The sequence below is a fragment of the Nicotiana tomentosiformis genome, chromosome 9 (assembly GCF_000390325.3).
Source record: "Nicotiana tomentosiformis chromosome 9, ASM39032v3, whole genome shotgun sequence".
Taxonomy (NCBI): Eukaryota; Viridiplantae; Streptophyta; class Magnoliopsida; order Solanales; family Solanaceae; genus Nicotiana; species Nicotiana tomentosiformis.
In genome coordinates, this window is record NC_090820.1 from 60011539 (window position 1) to 60035381 (window position 23843).

Below are 23843 nucleotides of genomic sequence, written 5' to 3' on the forward strand. Positions count from 1 at the left end.
ATTTTAATGATTTGGGGTCTCTAGGTATTTGGAGGAATCATCTTTTTCTTTTGAGAGCTACACAAATCTTGTTTGCAACAAAGAAATTGAAGTCTCTATGCCAGAATCCGTAAATTTTGTACCTGATGAAATATTTCTAGATTGTGAAGTAAATCAGGAAGATATTGTAACAGATTTTGGATTTACCTTTGATGTGCCACAACTAGAACAGACGGATGACCAGGGAAATGCTTTTGACTATAACGTCAACAAGGGTTCCAGACTTCCTCATTCTGATCTTGTTAACATCCACGATAGTTCAAAATCAGCATCTGGTACTTGTGAAAAGATGATATTAGCCAAATCTCTACACTTTCTGGTAAGTTTTAACCTTTATGATGTAGCGAAATCTCTAATATTCTTACCACTCCTTTCGCATTTCATTACTCTTTACATTTTGAAAAAAAAAAATATTGATTGTTTTCTATCATTGTCCAAAGATTCTGAATTGAAGCTATATGAGAACTATTTGAATGCTTACGATTTATCGTCAGCATCAAGTCTAAATTGCTGATTGTAACTACATTAGTCTCAAGATTATTATATAACCTCCAATCAACTTTTGTATCAAACCTTACAATTCAGATTTATATCATAGCACCGATCCACTTAGTTCAGTCTCGAGGACGAGATAACAGGGGCGTAGCACCGAATATGTTGGAATAGTCCCACCCAGTAGATGGACAAGCCAGTAGTACCAATCAAGGAAGCCTTGAACTATAAAGCTTTCTTTCCTGATGGTTATCTCTCTTAAGGAGGAAATTTTCTCTAAACTTCAACAACAACAACAAACTCAGTTTAATCTCATAAGTGGGGTATGGGGAAGGTAGTGTGAAGGTAGACTTTACCCCTACCCTAAAAAGGTAGAGAGACTGTTTTCGATTGACGCTCTGCTCAAGGAACATTAAAAATAAAGCAACAAGCAATAGCAGCAGCAATGTAATAGGGTAACGAAAACGAATGACACAACATGTAATATTTTACCAGGAATACAATTTTCTCTGAACTGTCTTCACATTTTGAGTGGAGAATTCTTTCGAGGCTAAATTCCATCATCCTACTACCACGGCGATCGTTTTTGTATCTCAAAACATGGAGATCATTTCTATGACATTTGATGGCCAAAAATACAAATGATATTCAGAATTCTGTAACCCTTCTGAGATCAGAGATGGAAGATCCATAATCTAGTGTATGTGGTCATAGCAATTTGAGTGACGTTTGAGGAAGGTCAATGAGTTGCAGAAAAGCTGTCAGCTAATTGTTGGCTTAGTTTGTTGCATATATTTTACTTATTAATCTAGGATGCATTCCGACATTGTCCACCATCTGCATTTTTAGTGGAAAGATTTATTTGGTAGTATTTTCAAAATCCTTAGAGTACATTGTGTGATTCAATGTTTGACGTGCAGCTGAAGAAACATTTAACAGATCACACACTTCTCCTCTCTATCAAAGAAAAGATTTTGCATCCTCTCTATTAAAGAAAAGATTTTGCTTCTCATTAATATCCCATTATATCATATTGCATTCTGATAATTTAAATTAGGTTAGTTGACCAGACGCAGTGAAAATGTAGCATAAATTGACCAATGGTAAGCCGACTCAAATTCTTTCTGTCCCTTAACTTAATATGCTTAGTTTTCCTTTTCCGCAACTTACTGTTTTTCATTAATATCCCATTTTATCATATTGCATTCTGATAATTTAATTAGGTTAGTTGACCAGACGCAATAAAAAATGTAGCATAAATTGATCAACAATAAGCTGACTCAAATTCTCTCTGTACCTAACTTAATATGCTTTATTTACCCAAGGAAAACTAAGTTTGTTTTCCCTTTTCACAATTTTCTCTCGGCATATAGCATTGACTCGAAGGGGAGCCTTGGCGTAACTGGTAAAGTTGCTTCCATGTGACAAGAAGGTCACGAGTTCAAGCCGTGGAAACAGCCTCTTGCAAAAATGCAGGGTAAGGCTGCGTACAATAGACCCTTATGGTCCGGCCCTTCCCCGGACCCTGCGCATAGCGGGAGCTTAGTGCACCGGGCTATCGTCATATAGCATTGACTTATAGCATGGTGATTCCTTTTCTCTTGCAATCTAGGGAACTATAGATTTCAGAAGAATATTCACAAAATTAACATCATGAATAACTTAGAAAAATGGGTGACTCACTAGCAAACTCCATTAAAGTGCCTCTGGTAAAAAATTCAAATACTTTTCAACGAAATCTATTTCCAAATGTTAAAGTGGATTTGGCACAAAATCGTAAAGGTGCCTCTGATATGATTATATCTTAACATTTATAGAGTTATATGAAGCTCCTATGAAAATAAGAGGATTGGGGATGATAAGGGGTGTAGATAAAAATTTAAAAGCTTGGAATCCTTAGGGTATATAATAAAAAAATTAATAAATGAAAATGACTGCTCAACAGTGTACAACCACTGGCTGTTAGATTTCCAGCATATCCATTATTATCTCTTGTTATTCTCATTCATGCCACTGTAATAAAAAAACTAATAATTTGTTAATTAGTAGTAGGTACATCTTAGTACTCTAAAATACTGTGTGAACTGCAAGTTTTAATATTCCCCTTTATTGCCATTATGATAGAAACTAAAAATTAATATTAATTAATAGGTACATCTTAGTACTCTGAAATACTGTGTATACTACAAGTTTTAAGGAGCATTCTTTGCATTTCAGTATGGGATGGATTCATCAAGTTCTGATGCTGGAGAAGAGTTTTCAACTTCTTCCTCAATCAAGCATGGGATAAATTTATCTTCAACCCAACTCGATGCAGGCTTATCTGTCAATGGTGGTGATAGTGAAAATATGGACGATTACGAGGATCTTAATGCATTTGATTCATGTTTAAAATTTGATGATGAGCACGAATTTCAGTCTTCATCATCAATTGGCCATTATAGTATGAATTCACCTGTAAGTTTTGATGCTGGGCAAGAGCTGCATCGATCTTCATCAGTCAACGGAGGTGATAGTGAAAGTATTAATGGATATGGGGACCTAAATTTGTTTGTACAAGGGTAAGGGTTTACCTTTATATCAAGCTTCAAGCTGCAAATCCTCATAGTCCTCGTTAGTTTGATAATAGTTATGTCACATATATCGTGCAAGACAACTATAACAAGATACGTTTGAAAACTTATGGCACTGGTACTATTGCAGTAAAGATATCTTTTATTTCTTCATCACCACGTTTAGACAAATGTATTATTGTTCCTATTTCCCATCCATGTGCCCCACTCACCATCATCAGTATCATTATCACCACCTTTATCATTATATACATAGATAATTATTACCCTCTAATATGTCATTTGATTTTGGATTTCAGGTTTTTGGATGATCCATCTTTATCGATCGAGAGCTGTACGGATCTTGCTTGCAACCATGAAGTTGAAAATTATAAGTTGGGATATGAAAATTGTTCAGCGGATAAAATATTTCTGGATTGTCAATTAAATCAGGAAAATATTGAAATGGCATTCAAATCTAATCTTGATTTGCCATTGGTAGAGCAAATGGATGTCCAGGAAAGCACTTTTGACTGTCTCAACAAAGGTTTTGGATTTCCACTATTAACATCCATCCTAGTGTAACTTGTGACAATATGACTATCTCAACTTTCTTGTAAGTTTCACCTGTCTTAATCTTTTATTGCACTTGGAAACAACTCCTCTCTAATATTCTACAATTCCTTCCTCATTTTTACTTCTGACATTGTCTTTTTAAATTTTATTACTTACTATTAAGAGGGGGGAAAGGGGGGAAGGGGAGGGGGGTATCGCATTGGGGTGATTCGAACCCTGATCACATGGTGAAGGATGATGGGATTACTCCTTACTTCTTGAGATATTCATTTTGTTCTATTCTTGGCAAAAGATCCATACATGGGAAACTAGTGGTCGTTAAAGTGGTTCTACTTGAGGAATGATCTCTTATTAGAATATATGTCTTCTCCAACATCATGTCTAAATTGCTGGTGTTAATATTTTGAAGGGAATAATGCTCAAATTCACAAACACATAGAATGGAACGTGATAGTTTCGGTAAAGATGTTGATTTGAAATAGCAACGTAATAACTTCAAATGTTTCATACGAAGGCTATTTAATACTATAACAACGTGGGATTTGCAATTTTAAGGGAGTACGGTGTAATCTTTCTCAAGAGAATCGACTCAGTCACATTCAGAGAGATTGCCGCTCGTCCCGCCGAAATATGGGCAGAGGTGCGGCACAGCCAGCTAATTCTGCACCTACTACATCCACAGCCCCTCCAGCTCGAGGCACCCCAGCACCCGCAGGGCGTGGTGCAGCTAGGGGTGGTGCACAGAATTCGGGAGGACCCAACAGATTTTATGCTATGCGGAGACGTTGGGAATCAGAGGCTTCTCTAGATGTTGTCGCATGTATATTGACTGTCCAATCTCATGATGTATATGCTCTTATTGATCCCGGTTCCACTTTGTCATGTCACACCTTATATTGCTATGGAATTTGGGATAGAACCAGAACAGTTTTATGAGTCGTTCTCTGTATCTAGTCCGGTTGGTGAGTCTATTTTGGCCGCGCGGGTTTATAGAGATTGTGTTGTCACATTGCGTGGTCGAGACACCGTGGCCGATCTTATTGAATTGAAAATGGTTGATTTTGATGTGATAATGGGGATGGATTGGCTTTATTCATGTTTTGCCAACTTGATTGCCGAACCAGAACTGTTAGGTTCGAATTTCCAAATGAGCCAGTTATTGAGTGGAAGGGTGATGATATGGTGTCAAAGGGTAGGTTTATTTCCTACCTTAAGGCCACAAAGATAATCAACAAGGGATGTATTTACCATTTGGTCCGGGTTACGGACACCGATGCTGAAGCACCTACACTTGAGTCCGTGCCTATTGTGAATGAATTTCCGGGAGTATTTCCGGATGAACTCCCTGGGATTCCACCAGACATGGAGATTGATTTTGGGATTGATGTGATACCAGATACGCATCCTATATCTATTCCACCCTACAGAATGGCACCGACAGAATTGAAGGAGCTAAAGGAACAGTTGAGAAATTTGTTAGAAAAGGGTTTTATCCGACCATGTGTGTCGCCTTGGGGCGCACCAGTCCTTTTTGTAAGAAAGAAAGATGGGTCACTGAGAATGTGTATTGACTATCAGCAACTTAATAAGGTCACAATCAAGAATAAGTACCCACTGCCAAGGATAGATGATTTGTTTGATCAATTGCAAGGTGCCAGGTATTTTTCGAAGATTGATTTAAGATCCGGTATCACCAATTGAAGATCAGGGAGCGGGATATTCCGAAAACAACTTTTAGAACCCGATATGGGCATTTTGAATTTCTAGTGATGTCTTTTGGGCTAACAAATGCCCCAACAGCCTTCATGGATCTTATGAATCACGTTTTCAAGCCATTCCTCGATTCTTTTATGATAGTGTTTATTGACTATATTCTTGTATATTCGCGCAATCGAGAGGACCATGCCGGTCACCTCAGGGTAGTGTTGTAGACTTTGTATCAACGTCAGTTGTATGCAAAATTTTTGAAATGCGAATTTTGGCTCGAGTTTGTCACATTCTTGGGTCATGTTGTCTCTAGTGAAGGGATTAATGTTGATCCTCAGAAAATTGCGGCTGTGAAGAATTGGCCGAGACCTACAACTCCAACAGAGATTCGCAGTTTCTTAGGCTTAGCTGGATATTACAGAAAGTTTGTGGAGGGGTTTTCTACTCTTCTCTCTCCATTGACTAAATTGACGCAGAAGGCAATTAAGTTCTAATGGTCAGATGCTTGTGAAAAGAGTTTCCAGGAATTGAAAGCAAGATTGACTACGGCTCCGGTGTTAACTCTACCAGAGGGTATAGATGGATTTGTGGTATATTGTGATGCTTTAAGAATCGGGCTTGGGTGTGTATTAATACAACATGGGAAGGTGATAGCTTATGCTTCTAGGAAACTAAAGAATCATGAGAAGAACTATCCAACACATGATTTAGGAGTTGCGACAGTGGTATTTGTATTGAAAATTTGGCGTCATTATTTATATGGGGTCCATGTTGATATATTCACGGACCATAAGAGCTTTCAATATATTTTCAAGCAGAATGAATTGAATCTGAGGCAGAGAAGATGGCTTGAATTACTCAAGGACTACGACATTGATATTCTATATCATCCGGGAAAGGCTAATGTTGTGGCTGATGCTCTTAGCTGGAAATCTATGGGTAGTTTGGCTCACTTGGAGGCATATCAGAGGCCATTAGCCAAGGAAGTTCACCGATTGGCTAGTTTGGGAGTTCTTGCGGACTCTAGTGAAGGAGGGTAATTGTGCAAAATAGGGCTGAATCATCGCTTGTTGTGGAAGTCAAAGAGAAGCAATACAACGATCCATTGTTAGTGCAGTTGAAAGAGGGGATTCATAAACATAAGACCATGGCCTTTTATCTTGGCATGGATGATGGTATACTAAGGTACCAAGGGCGACTCTGTGTTCCAACTTCCAAATGTGGATGGTCTTTGGGAAAGAATTATGACTGAAGCTCACACTTCTAGGTATTCCGTGCACCAGGTTCTACGAAAATGTATCATGATCTTAAGGAAGTCTATTGGTGGAATGATATGAAGAGGAATGTGGCGGATTTTGTGGCAAGATGTCCAAATTGTCAGCAAGTGAAGGCCGAACACCAAAGGCCCGGTGGGTTGGCACAGAACATAGAAATTCCAATGTGGAAGTGGAAAATGATTAATATGGACTTTGTGGTAGGATTACCGCGCACTCCGCGCAAGTTTGACTCAATTTGGGTGATTGTGGATCGACTCACAAAATCAGCACACTTTTTGCCGGTTAAGTCTACCGACACAGTGGAGCAGTATGCTCAGTTGTATATCAAAGAAATAGTCAGGTTGCATGGCACCCCAGTTTCCATCATTTCTGATCGGGGGGCACAATTCACTGCTAATTTTTGGCAGAAATTTCAGCAAGGTTTGGGTACATAGGTGAATCTTAGTGTCTTTCACTCGCAGACTGACGGGCAGGAAGAGCGGACTATTCAGACGCTTGAGGATATGTTGCGCGCTTGTGTTATAGACTACAAAGGTAGCTGGGATGATCATTTACCACTCATAGAATTTGCATATAACAATAGATATCATGATAGCATTCAAATGGCACCGTTCGAGGCTTTATATGGTAGGAGATGTAGATCTCCCATTGGGTGGTTCGAAATTGGGGAAGCAGGTTTGATAGGGCCAGACCTTGCGCATCATGCTATGGAAAAAGTTAAAATCATTAAGGAGCGGTTGAAGACTGCTTAGAGTCGTCAGAAATCCTATTTAGATGTTCGTCGTAGAGATTTGGAGTTCCAAGAAGATGATTGGGTATTCTTGAAAGTTTCTCCCATGAAGGGTGTAATGCGATTTGGTAAGAAAGGGAAATTGAGTTCGAGGTATGTCGGACCGTACAAAATCATTCAGAGGATCGGTGAGGTGGAATACAAGCTTGAACTACCACCTGAGATGTCATTAGTACACCCGGTGTTTCATGTGTCTATGTTGAAGAAAGTAGTTGGAGATCCGACACTCATTGTTCCGGTTGAGACTATTGAGGTGAATGAGAAATTGACTTACAAAGAGATTCTGATTTCTATTATTGATCGGCAAGTCCGGAAATTGAGAAATAAAGAAATTGCCTCCGTGAAAGTGTTGTGGCGAAACTAACATGTTGAAGATGCTACTTGGGAGGCTCAGGAAGAAATGAAGAAAAAGTATCCTTATTTGTTTGAATGACCATGTATTTATAAAGTTGTGATCTAGAAAACAATTATAAGACTTACTTCTTATGAATTTTGTATCATTTGAACAATTGGCGTTAAGGGTGTTCTGATAACAACACGGGGGTCCAAGAATTACTAAAAAAATCAAGAAACATGCGGAAGCTAAAAGAAAATAAAGAAACAAAAAAACAACAGAAAATTAAAGATAGATTGAATTCAAGAAAGAGTTTCTTGAATTCAAGAAGTCTATTCTTGAAGTTGAATCCTAACAACAACAGTTAGCTAACAAAGAACTAATCGCCTTTGATAGAGAATTAAAAACAAGAGATAGATTGTGAAACCCGACCCTTTAGAATAATAAGAACAACAATAAGCCTAAACGTATCACCTTTCTTGAATACCTAGAAGTGATCTAAGATTTCGAAAGAGTTTAATCTTACCACCTTAAGTTGAGTCTTGAAGGTTGAAGAATAAATCCAAGAGTAGCCACACACAAGAGTGCAAGAAAAATCTCACAATATTTATTAATATTGTCTATATTAATCTCAAATCTAAAAACAAAGAAGACAACCCTTTATATAGAGAGGGGATCACAAAATTCCTACCTAAAAACAAGGAAATAAAGTCCTAAGTTACTTTGGACAACAAGTCCAAATACCTTAGGAAAAGAAAAAAAACCAGAAAACAAAAACCAAGTCAATCTTGGAAAGTAACTCCAACAATCTTAGGAAAAGGAAAACATAACCTTAACTAACTAGGAAAGCAATAAATCTAGTACCAAAATATATGGAAATAAGTTAAAACCAATCTAAGATAGAATCTTGAAAGTCCCAAACCAATCATGGATAGGATCTTGGAAATCTTGAAGGCAACTTGCAAGCAACTTGGCACCAACTTATAACCAATTTCTATCACGCCTATTGAGCCTTTCTTGGGCAGCAAGTAAGTCCTTTTTATGTTATAAAAATGTGGCTTCATGTAGGACTTATTGGGCTGCAAGTTTAAACACATTTTTAGGTTCCAAATAGGTCCAATAGTGGCCTGATTTGGACCTTCTTCAGAGGCTGTCTTTTTTAATTTAATCCACCTTTTCTTGGACATGAATTTGGACCATAAAATAATTATAACACCTAGACAACTCATATCCTTTATCCTTGAGCTCTCCATCCCAATTAACAACTTCTTTATTTGCACTTGAAGCCTAATGACCTTATTTTGCAACTCTTTAGCTTGAAATCTTGTTAAAGGACCTCTTTGAGATTACAAAGCTTCATTCTTGTCCTTGAATAGATTTGAGCTTCCTAGGATGCTATCATTCCCCTCTTCTTGAAGAAAATTCGTCCTCGAATTTCGATCTTGCAAGGAAAAAAAGTCACGCACTAGTAAATAGCATCCACTAATATGAAAAAATGGTAGGAATAAAACAAGATAGTGACCATGTGTCCACTTAACCCAATTAAGCCTAATAGGTGTAAATACTCCTTTATAAAGCACATGGACATCATTATCCCAATAAAATTTATGCCTACTTAGAGTTGTCCAATAAAAACCTCTCTTAGATGTACTATGTAATGAAATTTACAATGCGATCTTGTCAATAAGGTAGTCCAAACATGTGCATGCCAAAGAAATTATAAAATATTAGTCATGCATCCATTTAACACAAGTATCTCTTCCACATGTATCAAATAAGACACTCTTATGATATAGCCAAGTATCAATTATAAATCCCATGGATTCTTCTACATGTAAGTTATTCAAAGAAGCACATAAATTCTCAGAAAGGTCAGAATAACCCATAAATTCCAAAATATAAATTTCAATACATTCAAGCTCATGATTATAACTTTTCCCAATAATATTTGCAACATCAATGGATTCTACATGATTGCTCAAACTGTCACAGAAAGAGTCATAGATAGGTTCATGAAAGCGTATTTGATCACTAACGTCACAATAATCATGCATATCCTCTTTAGTAGTAGCAAACACTTTTATAGGCTCACAATCAACATGACTAGAGGAATGACTTCCCATCAAACAACAAAACTCACATTCTAGCAATTTACATGAAAACTCATTAGACACTTGAATAAGAGAAGAAAGAACATTTAACTCATTAGCAAGCCTCTTCTCATAAATTTCATGCCTCTTTCCACCAAGTTGGAATGCATAATCATCTATGTCATACTCAATTTCAAAAGGAAGAAAATTACTCTTGCACTTTAACTTAGATATTACAGTTAATGACTTGATATGCATCAAAATATCATCATCCACAAAAATTATAAAGTCATCAACATAAGAAATAAGAGTATAGTTCATTACCTCCAAACATACCTTAGGTGTTCTAGAAAAGCCAAGAATGTGAATGAACCAATTATACATACCATACTTGGACTTATTTACTAATGGAACAACATCACCTTTTATTCTCTTATGCAATGGCTCTAACTTAGCAATGCCTTTAGGGAACTCCATGTTATAAACCTGTAAATAAGGATCAAAATAGTCAAAAGGTTCAACAACAAAGAAATTAACCTAGCTTTTATCTTCCACCATCCAACAAGAATTGATTTCGCTAAATTCATGTTAGAATCCGATTGGATCATTTGCTACCATCTCTTGTGCCTCACCTCCCCTTTCAAAAGGTCTTTCTACAAATGGCTTCACAAAATCACAAGAACTAAAACAAGAAAGATTTAATAGGTTAGGAAGTAAAGAAAATATTTTCTTACTTACACTGTCTTTGGCTTTTATCACAAGACTAGCTTTTCCCTCACCCTTAGCCTCTTTTCTCTTACTTAAGTTTTTTTCTTCTTCTTTACTCAAACCCTCTTGTTTTTATCTCTCTACCTTAAAGACTTTTCTTATCTCATTGCCTTCTCTCTTTTCTTTTCCCTCAAGCTCACTCTTTCTCAATTGACATCCCATTCTCTTCACTCAATACAACCTCATATTTTTCCTCTGTTGGAATGTTAGCCTGCACTCCCTTACTCCTCTCATTCTTTTCTCTCTCATATTTTTTCATATTTTCTTTAACACTCTTTTCATCTTCATAAATTTGTGAGGGAGTCAGAGGTCCAAGAATAAGTTTCTTCCCGTTAACCTCAAAAGAGTATCTATTTTTTTCCATATTATATGAAGCTCTTCTATAGGCATACCATGGCTTTCCCAACAAGATATGATAATTATTCATGGGAATCACATCACACCAGATCGCATCCTCATACCTTCCAATAGAGAATAGTAATAACACTCTTTTATCTACCTTTACTCCTCTCAACATGTAGGGTTCAATATGCTCAACACAAGGCAAGTTCAATTTTTCAACCATATAAGTGCTAATTGAGTTATAGCCAAACTCTTTGTCAATTCTAAGGGCACAAATCGCAGACATCACTTTAGCTCTTGTTTGAAAAATAATTTTACCATTGTCTTCCTTCCATTCGGTATACTGTAAGTTCGACTTTTCAAGTTGTTGAGTGATAGCTTGTCTCCTTTCACTATAACTACCTGTTTGAAACATCTTGAACAAAGATTGGAAGAATTATGTATCTCTCAAACTTTGGCTTTTTCCTCTAATGTTCTCGCCTCTCTTGCATTTTTCCACTCAAAGCAACTCTTGGTCATTAAACTTTAGATTTCTTAACAAACCTTACTAGTCACAACCCTTAGTGATAAGAATGTGGAGTTAGAAAAAGAAAAGAAAAGTGAAGGACCAAACCTTGGAAGAATATGAATTGGTTATGTGGAAAAAATAAGGAAAGAATTTAGGAAACCCAAAACCCACAAGAATAAGGAAAGAAGTTACCTTAATCTTCAAGAACTAGGATCCCCTCTTCGTATTTTCTTTCTTGACTTGGAAACCAAATAACACTTGAATTCTACAAATAATAATGAGCCATGATGCTTTTCTTTTGGCTGATTTTCATTTTTTTTTGTTTTTTGTTTTTTTGGTTTTGTTTTGCTCAAGAACCTCCCAAGATTATCAAGATTGAACTCTTGATTAGCCTATGCTCTGATACCACTTGATAACAACATGATAGGGGTCCAAGAATTACTAAAGAAAATCAAGAAACATGCGGAAACTAAAAGAAAATAAAGAAACAAAACAATAACAGAAAATTAAAGATAGATTGAATTCAAGAAGAGTTTCTTGAATTCAAGAAGTCTATTCTTGAAGTTGAATCCTAACAACAACAATTAGCTAACAAAGAACTAATTGCCTTTAGAAGAGAATTAAAAACAAGAGATAGATTGTGAAACCCGACCCTTTAGAATAACAAGAACAACAATAAGCCTAAACTTATTACCTTTCTTGAATACCTAGAAGTGATCTAAGATTTCGAAGGAGTTTAATCTTACCACCTTAAGTTGAGTCTTGAAGAATAAATCCAAGAGTAGCCACACACAAGAGTGCAAGAAAAATCTCACAATTTTTATTGATATTGTCTATATTAATCTCAAATCTAAAAACAAAGAAGACACTCCTTTATATAGAGAGGGGGTCACGAAATTCCTACCTAAAAACAAGGAAATAAAGTCCTAAACTACTTTGGACAACAATTCCAAATACCTTAGAAAAAAGAAAAACACTAGAAAACAAAAACCAAGTCAATCTTGGAAAGTAACTCCAACATTCTTAGGAAAAGGAAAACATAACCTTAACTAACTAGGTTAACAATAAATCTAGTACCAAAATATATGGAAATAAGTTAAAACCAATCTAGGATAGAATCTTGAAAGTCCCAAACCAATCATGGATAGGATCTTGGAAATCTTGAAGGCAACTTGCAAGCAACTTGGCACCAACTTGTACCCAACTTCTATCACGCTTATTGAGCCTTTCTTGGGCAGCAAGTAAGTCCTTTTTATGTTATAAAAACGTGGCTTCATGTAGGACTTATTGGGCTGCAAGTTTGGACACATTTTTAGGTTCCAAATAGATCCAATAGTGGCCTGATTTGGACCTTCTTCAGAGGATGTCTTTTGGGATCTAATCCACCTTTTCTTGGACATGAATTTTGACCATAAAATAATTATAACACCTAGACAACTCATATCCTTTATTCTTGAGCTCTCCATCCCAATTAACAACTTCTTTATTTGCACTTGAAGCCTAAGGACCTTATTTTGCAACTCTTTAGTTTGACATCTTGTTAAAGGCCCTCTTTGAGATTCCAAAGCTTCATTCTTGTCCTTGAATATATTTGAGCTTCCTAGTATTCTATCATGTTCCTTTCTGGAAATATATTACTTATGAGGCTAGAGTTGGTGTTGTTTTGTATTATGTTAAGTCGTTGGAGTATTTATATATTGTTAGGATGTATTTCTGGGGCTCTCTGACACGTGGATAGAATTACAAAGGAAAGTCTGGCGAATGTTTGAAAATTTAGGGAGTTAGTCAAATTTGGGGCTGCTAGTTTGTGGTATAAAACAAACTAAGTTGCATAAGATGCTAATGATAGATTTGTTTTACCCTCATTCGAGGACGAATGATCCTAAGTGGGGGAGAATGTAACACCCCGGAAAATTTTGAAGTACTTAAGTGTAAAGCCCGGTAAAATTTGCAAAGAAAATAATGTTTCATGGTGCCGGACTAGGCTTATGTGTTTGAGGATTGTAGAAATTCTTTGCGGTGAGCTTGCTCACCGCGGCTCGGACTTTTTGGGTTGAACAATGCACCTGTAAGTAAAGGAAATTTTTTGGCGAAAAAGCCCATTTATGCGGTCCATTATGCGACCGCATAATCACTCTGCAGGACGCATAATGGCCGCAGAAGTGAGCAGGAGAGAGTCATTCTGGAAGCAGCTATGCTGTCGACTATGCAACCGCATAACTATTATGCGGTGCATTATGCGACCGCATAACATTTATGCAGATCGCGTAGTGACCGCATAAACAGACAGATTTTTGATCATTTTTGTCAACACCTATGCGACCGATATGCGGTCCACATATCCATTATGCGACCGCAGAACCGTTCCGGAGCTCCATTTTTTGGGTTTTTGAAACCCGACCCTACTTCCTTAAATACATACTTTGGGCCATTTTTGAACTATAATCTGATATTTTAGAGTGAGAGAGAGTGCCCCAGAGTGAGAAGGTGTTCTTCAATAATTATTCTTCAATTCTTGCCCAAGTTTTGGAAGATTAAGAAGGGAAACTCACTAGGTCTTCATCCTAGAGGTAAGATTCTATACCCTAACCCTCACTTTCGAATTTTTTGTAGAATTGAATAATTAGCAAGATAATTTCTGGGCAGGAGGGTTGTTTATTTACATGCATGTGATATCAAGGGGTGTAGGAAGATTGTTGAACTAGGCATGGTAAATATTGGGTTGTGGGATGATGGAATTCTCCATAAAAGGGCCTTGAAACCTTATGCACACCTTGTATTTGATAAAATGCTCAAATGACCTAGAACCATGATCATCTTCCTAATTTTGGTTCAATTTATTATATTTCTAAAATAGATTGAAGTTGCTAAGAATTCCGGAATATTTAGAGTGTAAGAAAGCTCAAGTGAGGTATCTTGTCTAAACTCTTCTTTAAGAATTGGAATTCCCAATATCCTTGTAAGTTCCGAGATGTTGATGATAAATGGAGTATTCCGATAAGTTTTGTGATGAAGATATATGTTCAATTCGTGTTTCAAATGCTCTTACCATATTGCATTATAAATCGAGGATGTGTCCCAAACTATGGATTATGTATCCACATGTTATAATTTCTAATCGTGATTTATGTGAAAATTATTATGCCAAGTTGTGTAGAGATTGTAATTATGATACACCTCCACCCGCATACATTGGGGTGAGGCGGCATGACCGCTTTGTATGGGGATTATGGTATAGAGATTGTGATTGTGATACACCTCTACCCGCATATATATTGGGGTGAGGCGGCATGACCGCTTTGTGTAGGGATTATGGTATTGTGGGACTGCACCTTCACCCGCTTACATTGGGGTGAGGCGGTACGACCGCTTTGTGTATAGTTTTGGTATTGGTGTGGCACCACCACCCACATACATTGGGGTGAGGCGGCATAGTCACTTTGTGCTTGTATTGGTATCGTTGATGCATTTTCACCCGCATACATTGGGGTGAGGCGGCATAGCCTCTTTGTGTAGGTTCTTGGTACTATGGTTATACATCCACCCGCATACATTGGGGTGAGGCGGTAGGGCCGCTTGATTAGAGTTGTGGTATTGTACGTACACTTCCACCTGCATACATCGGGTGAGGCGGCAGGGCCGCTTTGTGTGAAGATGGTTACAGAGGATCTCATCTTAAATCCTATAAATGTTATTTATAGCTTTTAATAAGCTTGCTATGGTTTAAACGATTATCTATATTATTCTATTGCTGCACTGGTTCATCATATTCATCTTGTATTTCTGAATTCTTAAATTAGTGTTTAGTTTCCATACTAGTACTATTCGACGGTACTAACGACCCTTTTTTCGGGGGCGTTGCATCTTTTAAATGGATGCAGGTGGTTCCACAGCAGGAGATATTGATCAGTGATAGCAGCACAACTTCTTCCCAACTGACTTGGTGAGCCCCACTTCATTCCGGGGTCATGTATCTTTTGTTCTTTGTGTATTCTGTTTGAGGTATAGCCGGAGCCTTGTTGCCGGCATTATCATTGCACTCATATTTATCTATAGAGGCTCTGTAGACATAGTGTGGGTTGTATAATGGTGTTGGGGAAGTCAAACTCGTGTGTTGTGCTTGAGTTACTATTTTCACTTCAGATTATGAAAAATGTGTTTTGAATTGAGACTTTAAAATAAAGTAACTGATGGTAAGAAATTGGTATTGCAACATGATCACTTTATTGGTTGATTAACGAAAACATATATATTCTCTTTATTCATGAATGAGTTTGGGTAGAAGGAAATCTAATAGGCTTGCTCGACCGGATTCACTCGGTTGAGCGCCGGTCGCGCTCTTCGATTTTGGGGCGTGACATTATCAGTCTCCTCATATGATGTATATGCATTAATTGACCCAGGTTCCACCTTATCATATATTACCCCGTTGGTTGCTAGTATGTTTGGAATAGAACCTGAGTTGGTTAAACCTTTTGAGGTGTCCATACCTGTTGGGATCCAATAATAGCTAGGTGGGTATATAGAGATTGTACAGTAGTAGTTCATAGTCGATCTACAGTAGCAGACCTAATTGAGTTAGATATGGTAGAATTTGATGTTATACTAGGTATGGATTGGTTGGCTTCTTGTTATGCCAACGTTGATTGTAGATCAAAGATGGTTCGATTCCAATTTCCAGGGGAGCCTATTTTGGAGTGGAAAGGTAATACGAGATCACCGAGAGGTAGGTTTATTTCCTATCTCAAGGCAGGGAAGATGATTTAGAAAGGGCTATTTTTATCACTTAGTTCGGGTTCAGGATGTGAAAGTAGAGTCACCAACCATTCAATCTATCCATGTGGTAAACGAGTTTCCCGATGTTTTTCCCGACGAGCTTCCGGGTCTTCCGCTAGAGCGAGAAATTGAGTTTTCTATTGACCTATTACAAGATACTCAGCCAATATCTATTCCTCCCTATAGAATGGCACCTGCAGAGCTGAGAGTGTTGAAGGAGCAACTAAGGGACTTGAGTGAAAAAAGCTTTATCAGACCTAGTACATCACCATAGGAAGCACCTGTGTTATTTGTGAGGAAGAAAGATGGTTCCTTGCGGATGTGTATTGACTATATACAGTTGAATAAGGTGATGATCAAGAATAAGTACCCTCTCCCGAGGATTGATGATTTATTTGATCAGTTGCAAGGTGACAAGTGTTTCTCGAAGATAGACTTGAGGTCCGGGTACCATCAGGTAAGGGTTAAGGAGAAAGATATTCCGAAGACAGCATTCAGGACTATATACGAGCACTTTGGGTTTCGTGTTATGTCATTCGGTTTGACCAATGCCCTAGTAGTATTCATGGATTTGATGAACCGTGTGTTCAGACCCTTTCTAGATCTATTCGTGATTGTATTTTTTGATGATATATTGGTTTACTCCCCTTCAGAGGCTGAGCATGCATATCATTTACATACGGTGCTTAGAATTCTAAAAAAGAGAAGTTGTACGCAAAACACTCTAAATGTGAATTCTGGTTAAATTCTGTAGCTTTCCTTGGGCATATTATTTCAGGTGAGGGTATCTGGGTTGATACCCAAAAGATTGAGGCAGTGAAGACTTGGCCTATACCCACGACACCGACGGAGGTTCGTAGCTTTGTCGGTTTGGCAGGTTATTAATAGGAGATTTGTAGAGGGATTTTCTTCTCTTTTAGCACCATTGACAAAGTTAACTCAGAAGGGAGCTAAGTTTCAGTGGACCGATGCTTGCGAACGGAGTTTCCAAGTATTGAAGGACATACTAACTTCAGCATCGGTTCTAACACTCCCAGAGGGAACCGATGGTTATGCTATCTATTGTGACGCTTTGGGTGTTGGATTGGGTTGTGTACTGATGCTGCATGGTACGGTTGTAGCTTATGCTTCTAGATAACTATGACAACACAAGAAGAATTACCCGACCCACGATTTAGGGTTAGCCGCGGTAATTCATGCACTAAAGATGTGGAGGCACTATTTGTAAGGCATTCATGTTGATATCTATACGTATCATAAGAGCCTTCAGTATATCTTCAAGCATAAATAATTGAATTTACGTCAGAGGAGATGGTTGGAGCTACTAAAAGACTATGACACTGATATTTTTTACCATTCGGGGAAAGTGAATATAGTAGCCGACACCCTCAGCCGTAGATCTATGGGTAGCATGTCATATGTACAACCAGAGAAGAATGGGATAGCCCATGACATTCATCAACTAGCTAGTCTTGGAGTTCGATTACTGGACTCAGGTGATACTGGAATTACTATTCAGGACACGGCAACATCCTCTTTAGTAACTGAAGTGAAGGAACGCCAGTACGAGAATCCTGTGTTGGCTCATTACAGGGATACAACCCCTCAAAAGGAGATGACACCATTTTAGATTACAGGAGATGGAGTCCTTAGATATCGAGGACTCATGTGTCCCTAATATTACACGGCTGCGCTAGCAGGTTATGGGAGAAACTCACTATTCTCATTATTCTGTCCATCCAGGAGCAACAAAGATGTATCATGATATGAGGGGAATATATTGGTGGGATAGAATGAAAAAGGATATAGCGGAGTTTGTTGCTCAGTGCCCTAACTGCCAGTAGGTTAAGATTGAGCATCAAAAATCCGGTGGATTATTGCAGGCTATAGAGATTCCGACTTGGAAATGGGAAGTAATTACTATGGATTTCATCATAGGCTTACCTCGTACCTAGTGTAAGTTCGATTCTATATGGGTGATTGTTGATAGACTTACAAAATCAGCCCATTTTCTGCCTATTAGGACTACATATTCTGCAGAGGATTATGCAAGGCTTTACATTAAGGAGATAGTACGACTTCATGGTGTCCCTATATCTATTATCTTGGATAGAGGAGCTCAGTTTACAGCCAATTTCTAGAGGTCCTTCCAAAAAGGATTGGGAACTCACGTAAGTCTTAGTACAACATTTCATCCCCAGACAGACACACAGGATGAGCGTACTATTCAGACACTAGAGGATATGTTACGGGTTTGTGTGATAGACTTCAAGGGTAGCTGGGATGAACATGTGTCGCTTATTGAGTTCGCGTATAATAATAGTTATCATTCCAGTATTTAGATGGCTTCATACAAAGTTCTTTACGGATGGGAGTGTAAGTCGTCTATAGGATGGTTCAATGTTGGTGAAACTAAGTTAGTAGGACCAGAGTTGGTACAACAGGCAATCGAGAAGATTAAGCTTATACAGAAAAGGCTATTAGCAGCTCAACGCCCTCAGAAGTCTTATGCCGATAATCGACGATGGAATTTGGCATTTCAGGTTGATGATTAGGTATTCCTAAAGGTATCACCAATGAAAGGATTTATGAGGTTCGGTAAGAAAGGAAAACTTAGCCCTCAGTACATTGGACCATATAAGATCATACGCTAGGTAGGCCAGGTAGCATATGCGTTAGACTTGCCTTTTGACTTGGAGTCTGTACATCCAGTCTTTCATGTGTCTATGCTCCGTAAATGTATCGGAGATCCTTCCAGAGTCGTGTTAGTTGACGATGTTCAGGTCACAGAGCATATATCATATGAGGAAACTCCCATTGCTATACTAGATAGACATGTTCGAAGATTGAGGACTAAAGACGTAGCTTCAGTGCAAGTACTTTGGAGAAACAATAATATGGAAGAAATGACTGGGGAAGCCGAAGAAGACATGAAGTCTAGGTATCCCCACTTGTTTCCTCTTCCAGAGGAGGATCCAACTGAGACATCACAGCCTTAAAGTGCATGTATAGATTCCTGTGTTAGTTATTGTCATTGGTCGTGTGAGGCTATTGTCGTTATTGGTGATTATGGCCCTATGTGGCATTGGATTATTAAGTTTTCTACAAGAAGGGTTGGCAGTAGTACTGTTACAAAGGCGACTATGCCAAATATTTATATAGATCCCGGGGAGTTAAACATTCAAGGATGAATGTTTCTAAGGGGGGAAGGATGTTACACCCCGCATTTCATACGTTAATGTTTTGCCATAAGTTAATCGACGTAAGCTCGGGAATATTTTTTAGGTTATAAGTATTTATGTTATTTGTAACAAGTGATAAGTAAGTGCCGTGAAGATTAGAGGGTAAACAAATCAAAGAATGAGTCTTCGTCGAAGTTTTTCAATTTGGGATAAAATACGGTCCAAGCTATAATACCCGGTATTTATGGACTAGTGCCATACAAGGTACCACATGACCATGATAGTAAGGTATATAAAGTGTATTAAAAGTGATTAGTATTTTAAGTAATTTGAGATAATTCTTATTTATGTAAATAATTGGGTAATTAGTAATTTTTAGTGAGAGATTAACTAAGTAATTAGAATCTTTGGATAAGCTTAATGAGCCTCCCAACGTGGCAGCAAAGGGGGTCTTAATCAAAGCCAAATAGTGACTCTTAGTTTTGTAACTAGGTGGCACATTTAGGGGAGGTTGGCAAAGGCACCCTTATCAAGTGGGGCTCACAACTACTAAGATATGAGACCTCTCTAATTCACTAAGGGAGATGCTTATCTCTACAAAGTAATGGATGAAAGCTTCAGAAAAAATTCATACGAGACTACATAGCGTAATAGCAACGGAATTTTGCAATTCTAAGGGAGCCCAGTATAACCTTTCTCAAGAATATCATACGGATTTTTTCCTACTTCGATCTCGCCGTTACGTGTTTTATCGCGATTAACGTGCGTTAGAGGGATTGTCAAAAGAATTGACTCAGGTATGTTAAGGTTATCCCTTCTTTCATTTTGGCATGATCCATATGATACAACAAAACGAGCAAACACACAACTTTCACAAATGACTCTATTCTTAGAAGTACTAGTGATGCCTATGTTCTTGATTTCCCATGTGTCTTATTATATCTTCTGTTCATGAGTCTCAGAAAAATACGTAGTTGATAAAGTTTATCCGAAAGGCATATTGATCTTATGACATTCCGAGAAATCTTATAAACTTACTTCTTATGCATTTCATTCTTTTATACATGTACATTGACCCATGACCAAATGGCCTTATATACACGTATATTATATGTATATGGGATATGCGAAAAGGTTACGACGTTATATACGCACCACCACCTGATCAGTTGGTATACGTGATGATTTCGCCCACAGAGGCCGAGATGATATGACAGGATGCCCTCACAGGCTAGATGATGTTATGTACATATATACCTATGCATGATACAATATTTATATGCACATGCATGATTTTATAAATATTTCAGGATTCACAAAGTTATTGAGACTTACGGGCTAATTCCTTTACTCCATGTTTCATTTATGTCTTTTATGTACTGATTTTCGTGACATTACGTACTCGGTACATTATTCGTACTGACGTCCCTTTTGCATGGGATGCTGCGTTTCATGCATGTAGGTGCAGGTAAATAGGCCGACGGTTCCCCCTTTTTAGGATCCTTGATCAGCGAGAGTTGGTGTGCTCCACTTGATCCGGAGCTATTATTAGTTTTGGTACGCTAATTTTGTATGTAGATATGGGTATGACGAGGCCTAGTCCTGTCCTTTATACAGTTGTACACTTTATTAGAGGTCTGTAGATGGTTATGTATAGTTGGATAGTATGTGGCCTTATCGGCTTCCAGTCTTGGATATGTAGTTGTCCATAGTAGCCTTGCTGGCTCGCCATACTATATTTCGCATGTATATATATATATATATATGGGAAAAGGTTACGACGTTATATAAGCACCACCACCTGATCAGCTGGTATACGTTGATGATTTTGCCCATAGTAACCGAGATGATATGATGGGATGCCCTCGGAGGTTTGATGATGTTATGAATGCATATACCTATGCATCGTATGATATTTATACGCATTATGCATGACATTATAAAAAATGAAATGATTCACAGAGCTATGCAGACATACATGTTGAGTCTTTTACTCCATGTTTCTCTCATGTCTATTATTTACTGATTTTCATTCCTTACATACTTGGTACATTATTTGTACTGACGTCCCTTTTGCCTGGGGACGCTGCGTTTCATGCCCGCAGGTCCCGATAGACAGGTCGAGAGCCCCACAAGTAGGCTATCAGCTCAGCGGAAGATGTTGGTGCGCTCCATTTGCTCCTGAGTTGCTTGTTTGGTCAGTATGATTTAGACATGTATTATTTGGTATGGCGGGATTCTATCCCGACCTTTATGACAATTATGTATTCTTAGAGGCTTGTAGACAGATGTCATGTACATAAAAGATTGTATGGCCCTGTCGGCCTATGTTCAGTGTACGAGTGGTTATTTTGGTCTTATAGGCCTGTATGTCTTATGTATAAGTTGGTATTACATGTTGTTTTCTACTTATCTCACGGCAGCCTTTCTGGCTCAATTACCTATGATAGTATGATATGAAAAGATACGCTATGTTGGTACTCGGTTGAGTAAGGTACCGGGTGCCCGTCGCGACCCATCGGTTTGGGTCATGACAAAAGTGGTATCAGAGCAGTTCAGTCCTAGGGAGTCTACAAGCGGTGTCTAGTAAAGTCTTGTATGTGTCGTGCACCGCACTTATAAGCATGAGGCTACAGGGCATTTAGGACTGACACTCTTTCTTCTTATTCTAGATCGTGTGGTAGAGCTCAGTTGTAAGAACTCAATTTCCAAAACTCTATCCTATTCATAATACGACGACGCCTACATCTAGAAAGGCAGTTGGTAAGAGATTGAATGTGGCTATGAAAGAGTTGAGTAAGAGGAACTCGATTTTGCATGATGCTTATGATGGATAAATGTAAGGTCTTCAGCAGATCATGTATGTACTAAGACGTGTAAGCCTTTTGATAAGGAGCCTTAAGGCAGGAATATCTATCCACCCCTATGGTGAAAGGCAATAAGAGATTCAGAAGATAGATATAAGTTTCAACAAGTAAAAGAAGAAAGATGAAGAAGGGTACGAGGCGCCCAGCTAATGAAGATTATTAGTATTTACAATAACAGAGGTATGTATAATTGGCCACACCCATATCAGTTATACCCTATTGGGGGCTAATAGGTAGTTTAAGAAAAGTACGGGATATCAGGATCCGGTTGGGGTTAGAGTAACCCAAAATGGTGAATGGATTGTTTGTGTTAGTTGACATTTCTACAGGATATTACAAAGATGCTAATAGATCTCCTTGTGAGACACCCAGATGGTGCATTCTAAAATAGTACAACTAGATATGAGTACTACAAAGATAAGCACTGGAATCCTGGAAATGATAATTATTACCTTAGTGTGGCTCCCGTCCCTAGTAGGGAAAGGATGTTAGGCAACCCAAAGAGCCAGTATATGGAGCAAGGGGAGCTAAAAGCAAAAGAATGTCTAGTTCAAGTTTTCAGAATAAAGTGATAGACATAAATGTTAGGAGGAAATAAGAAGAGAGTTAGTGAAGCATTATGAGTAAGATGTGATACATGGATGAGAACGCTAGATCAAAAAGATGAATGTATTACATAGTCTATAGTCAAGTGAAGGAAAAGACGAGAAGTGACAGGCTTTGAGACAACAAAAGGGTATAGGCCATAAAGTCATATCCTCATTTCGAGAAATAAGTCTGTGACTCCAACGCGACTACCAGAAGGAAACGTTTGACCCAGATTAACAGAAATTAGTATTGACTAGTGTGCAAGATAAACTAAACATGAATTAGGGACTAAGTGATTTGATAATAGTCGACATCATGGGAGATTCATGAATTGCGTTCCGGCAATAATAGAATGGACGGCATAAGAATAACCCTTAAAGGTCATTCAGGAAGACGCTTCCCTAAAGCAAGCAATGTGAGCAAAGTTAAGCGTAAGGGACTGTGTGTGCCAGTTACACTAAGTGTCACCCTCGCGAGTAAGGAAATTTGTTATCCTTGGTACAGAAGGATTACCGCGAGGAGAGTAAGGTCCATCGATGATATGAAAAGACGTCAAAGATGAAGAGGTAAAACATCTATACATAGATCATCGTAGCATTAAATCTTAGTGCTCCCCTAAAGGGGGGAGAATATGGTGTGATGTGGCATTAAGTCAGAATTAAGTGGTTCTAGTAACTATGGAATGGTAAAGGAAGAATGCGAAAAAACAAAATGAGAAAGGGATGAGATTGCACTCATTCAAATCCTACTGTCATGCCCCAAAACCGAGGAGTGCAATCGGCGCTCAACCTAGTGAACCCGACCGGGCAAGCCTATTAGATTTCCTTCTACCCAAACTCATTCATGAATAAAGAGAATATATATGTTTTCGTTAATCAACCAATAAAGTGATCATGTTGCAATACCAATTTCTTACCATCAGTTACTTTATTTTAAAGTCTCAATTCCAAACACA

The 23843-nt window shown here is 38.1% G+C and overlaps 1 protein-coding gene across 11 annotated transcripts in view; it reads left to right on the top strand.

Moving 5' to 3' along the window:
* LOC104090386 (uncharacterized) overlaps positions 1–21834 on the top strand; it is a 28254-nt gene extending 6420 nt beyond the window's left edge. For 8 of the 11 annotated variants that reach the window (XM_070185555.1, XM_070185553.1, XM_070185552.1 and 5 more), the window contains 3 exons: positions 25–358; positions 2749–3092; positions 3404–3774. In XM_070185555.1, coding sequence (XP_070041656.1) covers positions 25–358; positions 2749–3092; positions 3404–3668 — 943 coding nt within the window. In that variant the 3' untranslated portion in view covers positions 3669–3774. Of the gene's footprint in view, positions 1–24; positions 359–2748; positions 3093–3403; positions 3775–4068; positions 5913–15356; positions 15659–21538 lie in introns of those variants that run through there. The other 3 variants (XM_070185551.1, XM_070185550.1, XM_070185549.1) reach the window with 3 other exon arrangements.
* The last annotated feature ends 2009 nt before the right edge of the window (positions 21835–23843 follow it).